The sequence below is a fragment of the Aricia agestis genome, chromosome 17 (assembly GCF_905147365.1).
Source record: "Aricia agestis chromosome 17, ilAriAges1.1, whole genome shotgun sequence".
In the NCBI taxonomy this organism is placed as follows: Eukaryota; Metazoa; Arthropoda; class Insecta; order Lepidoptera; family Lycaenidae; genus Aricia; species Aricia agestis.
The window spans coordinates 12,927,195-12,935,451 of NC_056422.1; the positions used below are offsets into that span (position 1 = coordinate 12,927,195).

The 8,257-nt window shown below is 34.0% G+C and overlaps 1 protein-coding gene across 4 annotated transcripts; it reads left to right on the forward strand.

Annotated features, from left to right (window-relative positions):
• Positions 1-344: 344 nt before the first annotated feature.
• On the forward strand, positions 345-6,852 carry LOC121735531. 4 transcript variants are annotated; one of them, XM_042126372.1, is made up of 8 exons: positions 345-369; positions 683-782; positions 2,377-2,589; positions 2,762-2,860; positions 3,520-3,621; positions 3,842-3,943; positions 5,789-5,890; positions 6,229-6,852. In XM_042126372.1, the coding sequence occupies exons 2-8, from the start codon at positions 737-739 to the stop codon at positions 6,615-6,617; spliced, it is 1,053 nt and encodes a 350-aa protein (XP_041982306.1). In that variant the 5' UTR covers positions 345-369; positions 683-736; the 3' UTR covers positions 6,618-6,852. The 4 variants fall into 4 exon arrangements, with proteins under 4 accessions (XP_041982306.1, XP_041982308.1, XP_041982305.1 ...); XM_042126374.1 differs by lacking the exon at positions 683-782; XM_042126371.1 differs by lacking the exon at positions 345-369 and having other exon boundaries at positions 566-782.
• The last annotated feature ends 1,405 nt before the right edge of the window (positions 6,853-8,257 follow it).

Here is an 8,257-nt window from a genome sequence, read left to right on the forward strand (position 1 = left end):
AAAGATCTTGCTAATAAGTAGTTTTCTTATCGATATTACGTCCCATGCAGATTTCACACTTTTTGTACTTTTTCTGACTTTTTTTTGGGTTTATTTTAATACAAAAGCGAGTTTAACAATAATTGTTCAAACACGGAGAAAATTTTTCTGAATCTATCCAAATTCAAATAAATTTAAAAACCGCGGCGGACATTGGCGGGAAACGCTTACTTAATGTTAGAAAGAGTACACACTTATTATATGAGCGAGACAATTATATTTGAATCGCACAGATTATGCTATTTCTTCAGTCACCTCGATTATATTTCGAACCCAATTTTTTTTTGTTCGGAAGTTTCGTCCACCTGGAGTAGAGCCTCCGCTCCTCCGGTTCATAGTAATCTGTGCTCCCGGCTCCGGTTTGTGTGTTTGTAAATCAAATCTAAACTAGTAATCTGTGCTCCAACTAAACTAAACTCCAGTCCCATTATAAAAAAAACAAAATGTCAAAATCAATATGAGTGGTTATTAGGGAACGTTTTTTCACTATGGAAGAGTTCCGTCTGATGCGTTAGCATTCTATATAGTTTGTGAATCTGTGTTGTAAATTGTAAGTGCTGTGGCCTGTTAGGTTGCTCCTGTGCAAGAACTGAGATAGGACTCTTTGTAGCTCCTTGTGAGTATAGTATTCGTTGCTTTGTAGTTTGTACTTTGTGGTGTATTGTGGACTTGTGGTGGTACGGTGTCAACACGTAACATGTCTGAAAAGAAGTGTTGTGTTCCTGGCTGCATAGAATCTGGCGGTAAGAATCCAAAATTTTGTTAAAATAGACTGTACAAACTATCAAACATTCACATTACTACCAGACTACTGAAAGGAGGGTTACCTTTTTTATAAATATGATTAATTTTCCGTGTACTAGGTGACTAATCTCACCATGCTATATTAGGTGGGGTCTGTATATGGGGTTTATCGGTGGGGATATAAATTTTTCTCAGCAATGACTATAGCTAAGAAATTAAAGTTCATTGTCAGTATTCATCATATTGTCTTTGTCTTTGAATTACCCATAGCATAACACGATTGGTCAACTTTTATAATACAGAATAATCAATCAAAAAGACCTCTGTAAAAAAAGGGATTCCTAATTTGCCAACATTTTAATCAGTAGCACAAAAATAAAGTTTCATGTTTCTAACTCAAGAAATGACGGACTTTCATTCAAACTTTCAACTCCAATTTCACCCCCTTGGGGGTAGAATTTCTAAAAACGCTTAAATACCTATCCATTCATTTTTAATCAGCAGTCCAAAAATAAACTTTCATGTTTCTAACTTAAGAAATGACGGACTTTCATTTAAACTTTCAACCCTTATTTCACCCCCTTGGGGGTAGAATTTTCAGAAATGCTTAAACACGTATCCAATCATTTTTAATCAGTAACCCAAAAATAGAATTTCATGTTTTTCTAACTCAAGAAATAACGGAGTTTCATTCAAACTTTCAACCCCAATTTCACCCCCTTGGGGGTAGAATTTCCAAAAACGCTTAAATACGTATCCATTCATTTTTAATCAGTAACCCAAAAATAAAGTTTCATGTTTCTAACTCAAGAAATGATGGACTTTCATTAAAACTTTCAACCCTTATTTCACCCCCTTCGGGGTAAAATTTTCAAAATTCCTTCCTAAGTGGGTGTCTACTTAATAAAACAACCCTACTCACCAAATTTCGTGGCTGTAACTTTTACAGTTTTTGCTCAGCGATGATGAATCAGTCAGTCAGTCAGGACATGTAATTTTATAAGTATAGATTACATATTTTACAAATGTTCCGAGTATTCCTATCTATTAGTATTGGACATAGCCTTATATTACTGATTATATTACTGATTTGATCTTCATCACCATCCAATTCTTGTTCGGAATTCATTAACTCAGCATCACAATCATCATCTTCAGTCAGTCCTCGTAAAATATATTTTTTCGATAACTGAGACATGTTTTAGTTAAAACAATATTTGATCAAGTTAAACACAAAATTAAACAAACAAAATAAAAGAAGTTACACTTGCCTTTTTAGCTACGTGCCATTATAGTAGGTGGGGTACATATGATTAACCCCAGCGCACTTTAAGCACATGCCACAGAATTGGTGACATGTGCTTAAAGTGTGACATCAAACTGAATATTTGGCAGGTATTGAACAGCAACATCTCATTTGCAGCTCTACTGAAAAACCCAACTCATGCGCTTTTTCGTTTAAAAATGGCATAATTGTTTTTACCTCTGGGGTATTCATACCCCACCTTGTACACGGAGGGTTAAGATTGAATGTAGCACTAGTTGTTTAATCAATTCATGCAATATTAAATGTCAATATCTTTTGTTCGCCAGGGTCTCATCGAGTTCTGCATTTATTTCCTAATCCAGAAAAGGAGAGGGAGCGTTTCAATGCATGGCTGATGGTCATTGGTGGTGATGTTTTGGACTTGGAAAATGATTATATTTATCGACGACGCCGAGTGTGCCACGCTCATTTTGAAGAGAAATATTGTTGCCATTTCGATCGGATCAGCAACATAGCAGTACCAACCCAGCGTATGCCAGGTGTGTTGGTGTTGTTTGAAAAACTGAATACTGTTACATATTTTATTATCAATGATTTGAAATGAGAGTGCCATTTGAAGTGAGTTTGAATGACCTGAAATTTAAAAACTAATGTAATGTAGTATCTATACCCCTATCCCCATCTATAATAATATCTATTTCTTTGTTACAGATCCCTTAGGACTTTCAAAAACATCGTTTTTCTTAAAAGAAAGAAGGCCATCGACTTTGACACAACAGTCATCAGAGTGCTTACCATCAACTTCAAGAGGTATGTATTTGTTATGACAACAGCTATACTGTCTACTATTACACATATCCGTGGGATATATTTATACGTGGGTGAGCCATGCTTCGGCACGAATGGGCCGGCTCGCCCGGAGAAATACCACGTTCTCACAGAAAACCGGCGTGAAACAGCGCTTGCGCTGTGTTTCGCCGAGTGAGTGAGTTTACCGGAAGCACAATCTCCTACCCTATTCCCTTCCCTACCCTCCCCTTCCCTTCCCTCCCCTTCCCTTCCCTACCCTCCCCTATTACCCTATTCCCTCTTAAAAGGCCGACAACACACTCGCAGCTCTTATGATTCTGCGAGTGTCCATGGGCGACGGAAGTTGCTTTCCATCAGGTGACCCGTTTGCTCGTTTGCCCCTTTGTATTTTCATAAAAAAAATTCCATGTTAAGCAATAAGTCTAGTCATATTATTTTTATAAACAATTATTTTGTGGTCTATTGTTAGTGTTATATCATGTTAATATTATATTTTATTAAAACTGTAGTTTTCTTTTCGAAGCTAGTTTGTACCCCAAAAACAGCCATTATTTTACAACCCCGATTAGTTAATTTTGTTGCTTAATTTTCTTTGTATGGTATTAACCTATGGTTTAGCTTTAATCTGATTAATTTAATGTTTTCAACATTAATTTCAGATACTGTTCTTGATGTAGCTATGCAAGCTGTCGATAAAGAAAATATTCCGACAAATACAATGGGTTGTAGTAAAAAATCAGAACAGATATTGATTCATAGTGGTGAGTATTCAGTTTATAACTATGTCCTTTAACTAAATATTATTATATTATAAACAACGCTATATAAAAGTATCCTATGTCGTAATCCTTAGTAGAAGCTAGTTTGTACCCAAAACACTGCCATTATTTTACAACCCCGATTAGTTAATTTTGTTTCTTAATTTTCTTTGTATGGTTTAGCTTTAATCTGATTAATTAAATGTTTTCAAATTAATTTCAGATACTGTTCTTGATGTAGCCATGCAAGCTGTTGATAAAGAAAATATTCTGACAAATACAATGGGTTGTAGTAAAAAATCAGAACAGATATTGATTCATAGTGGTGAGTATTAAGTTTATAACTACGTCCTATAACTGAGTATTATTATATTATAAACTACGCTATATAAAAGTATCCTATGTCGTAATCCTTAGTAGAAGCTAGTTTGTACCCAAAAAAACTGCCATTATTATTATATACTAATATTATAAATGCGAAAGTATCTCTGTCTGTCTGTCTGTCTCGATTTCACGCCAAAACTACCGAATCGATTGTAATGAAATTTTGTATACAGATAGTCTAAAGCCTGAGAAAGGACATAAGCTACTTTTTTACTGGAAAAAAGCGTTGTAAGGGGGTGAAATTTTGTTGACATCGCGCGCTATAAACTGAAGTCCACGCGGACGAAGTCGCGGGCAACAGCTAGTTAATAATAAATGATGATGGCAGTTATCCGAATAATCCGGATTTTTTGGGCCTATGAAAAATACGGTTTTTTATTTTTCAATATCCGGATTTTCGGTTTTTTTCCAATAGAAGATAAAATTATGAATCGGATTCTATGCACGATCAAAGTGCCGAAATATGCATGCAAACATGCACGAAAAATGGCCGAAATATGCACAATTTAAAGTCACTTAATATTAAAATTAATTATTTTTTTGAAGAGTTTTCCGGTGGTGCCGTTAGTAAAAGCGCCAATTTTTATAATTTCATTAAATCCAGGATTTTTCATTTTTACACAGCACCAATAATAATTTTCTACCAGCATTTTCCGATTGCAATCTTAATGCCCATGGAAGTTTATTAAATCGTTAACTACTTTATTCAATCTATACTAATAGTATAAATGCGAAAGTATCTCTGTCTGTCTGTCTGTCTCGCTTTCACGCCAAAACACAGATAGTCTAAAGTCCGAGGAAGGACATAGGCTACTTTTTAACTGGAAAAAGGGGTTGTAAGGGGGTGTTTATGCGTAATTTTGTTCAAATTAAGTTAGTTCCAAAACTGATAACAGATGGCGCCAAGAGTCGCCTAGATCGCGCTATCGCTTGCTCATATGTATTTCTATAAGAGGTGGTACCATGTTGAGCTAAGTATTTCTATTCTTTCGATCGTTATGTAACACGTTATTTATCAAATAACTCACCTACCAACATAGATATCAGAAACAACGGCATACCCATAAACTATTTAGTATTTATAATATAAATACTAAATAGTTTATGGGTAAAGCTAAAGTTGTGTAATGCAGCTAAGTTGTGTAAAGCTCAATAAGCTTTTTTGGTATAAAAAAGTTAAATTAAAAAAAAAAAAAATATATATATATATATATATATATATATATATATATATATATATATATATATATGTGCCCACTACACGGCCGTTTTGGGTATTTTGATTTAAGGGGTACCAGGGTTTTAAAAAGCTTTTGACACCAATTTTGTTGACACCGCGTGCTATACACTGAAGTCCACGCGGACGAAGTCGCGGGCAACAGCTAGTTTAATAATAAAGTTGCCAATGTCAAAGAAAATTTTTGTTTCTAGAAAAATATTGTACCTATTGGGTGTATTGCATTCTTTAAATGGGGATAAAGCGACATATTTGAAGTGTTTTGGTCTATCGTACCTCTGTTTTGTGGCCTCGATGTGATACATGATAGCTAGTTTGGAGACTACGGGCTTAAAACTACCGAAATATGCACTATCAACGAAAAATTGACATAATATGCACTATCAACTAAAAAGTGCCAATGTATGCATTTGCATATGCAAGTATCCAAATGCATATAATCCGTTGTCTATTTATTATACAATCCCGATTAGTTAATTTTGTTGCTTAATTTTCTTTGTATGGTTTAGCTTTAATCTGATTAATTAAATGTTTTCAAATTAATTTCAGATACTGTTCTTGATGTAGCCATGCAAGCTGTCGATAAAGAAAATATTCCAACAAATACTATGGGTCATAATAAAAAATCAGAACAGAAATCAATGTGTAATGGTGAGTGTTCAGTTTATAACTACAAAGGTTTTTACTTAATTCTGTCTATCTTGGATCTATTTTTAAATATGTACTATAATAACCTGGACTATCTATACTAATATTATAAATGCGAAAGTATCTCTGTCTGTCTGTCTCGCTTTCAAGTCCACGCGGACGAAGTCGCGGGCAACAGCTAGTAATGTATAAATAATAAAAGTATGAATCCTATTCTCCGCAAATGTGATGTGATTTATTAATTTGTATGAAATATGAAATGATTTGTTAAAAGCATTACAATTTGGCCATTTATTAATTTCTGCTTTCTTATCTCAAAATGTTTATATTTCACATTTCAGATCGGAAAAAGAAGCAAGGCATGACTATGGTTGAACAGGAATTATATCATGAACTTGTAAGATTGAGAGTTAAATTGAGTAAATTGAAAAACAAAATGAAGGCACAATCGGCGATGCTTAAAACAGGTAGAAATATTACTTCTAATGAAAAGTTCCGAAAGTTAATTGAAGATTTGCCATGTGCTGCAAGATTGCTGACCATGATGCAGTTTCGAGAAATAAAAAAAAAAGACAAAGGCCGGCGTTTTACCCTTGACGAAAAAATATTATCCTTGGCTATATTTAAACAGAGTGCAAAATCATATTGTTTTTTGAGAAAAATGTTAATTTTGCCAGCACCGCAAACACTAGTAAAGTTGCTTGAACAAATCAAAAAATTAACAATATAAAACAATTCATTAAAACATTAATTTTTGTAAATATTGATTTCCAATTTATTAACTGTGAAACCCATAAAGAAACTTTAATTTGACTTTTTAATAAATTTGTCATCTAGATTTTTCATACATCATTACTGTAAAAATATTACTTAATAAAATTTTAAGCTGTAAAAACGATTGTGATGATGACGAAGACACCAACCAATTAAGGACGCTATCACATTTTTTCACAAATATCAGCGATTTTCCGGTACCATTTTAAAGAATTAGGAGTCTTACTGCGAGGATATTTTGGTTTCAAATGAAAGATAATTTATTCATCTCCACGTCTATACCATAAAAATGTTATAGCCGCAAATACAAAATTTTCACATAAAATACGTTTTAACCATCACAATAATCGCAAAATATAAAAAAATGGGGTCTGATTAGGTACCATTATATCTAAATACACTGAATTAAGGAAAATAAATATACAAAAAAATGATGCTTTTTTAGTCCCCTATAGGTACGAACAGCTAAATATTTTATATAAAATTATGTAACATTTCCATTTATAAGAAAAATAAAAAACGCTCTCAAATTTCTTCATACATTTTCGCCCTATCAACAAAGCGGAGAGAGTCGTAACGCCACTGTACAAGGCGCGCTGATATTTAATGTTATTTGAAAGTCCTTAACGTCGATATTCGTACTGACCTGCTAATTTTTGTCGTAATTTTTGTGATGGCGTCCTTAAAGGCAAAGAAAATGTTTTAAAAGAAAAGAATGTTCTTGTAATAAATAAAATTTATAAAGGGTAAGTAAATTCTGTTGTTTTATTTTAATTTTAAATGTACATCTAATGCCTGAAAAAGACCTGTAAGTAATACTAGAATCCATAGTACTAGTACCGTCGTAAAGGTCGGGGCGGGTTGGTCAACTTCGCTGCGTACGCCCGTAGATGTCTGCCTCTGCGGCTGCCCGCGCCGCGTACACAAAGCAAACGCCGTCTGCGTTGCTGCATCATGTAAACTGGTTTGTGTGATCCACGGCGGGCAGCCGCGGACATGCGTCGCCAGTGTCCGCTGGGCACCTGCGGCGCGGTCTTTTTGCCCGCCGTGTGCGTTGGTAATATAGGATTCCCTTTGTGCTATCGTTCGCGGCGAAATTGACCGGCCTGCCCCGCCCCGTCGTCTGCAAAGCGCCTTAGTTATAACTTATAATTAACTTACTTGTTCATAAATTACTGTATTGAATAAAAACATACAATATAAATAAAACATACAATTTTATACAACAATATATTTATTTACAATAGAAAAAGAACCATAAAATTTTCATTATCAACATAATATTATTATCCCTTCAACCATAAACCTAATAATTATTTAAGACAAGGGTAAAATTTTAAACTTCATCGTAATAGTCGTAAGTGTGTTTTGGACCCATGAGAAGTGACAACTTCGTGCAAGTTACAGCAAGGAATTGATGCAAACCTATATATATATATATATATATATATATATATATATATATATATATACGCAGTATCAGAACGGTAAAGACATAATATCTAAACTATGTATATACAAAAATTACACAATCATTCTAACCTTCCACTCTGTTTTGATACGGATTAGTTCCCGAAATTGTGCGAGTTTCTTACG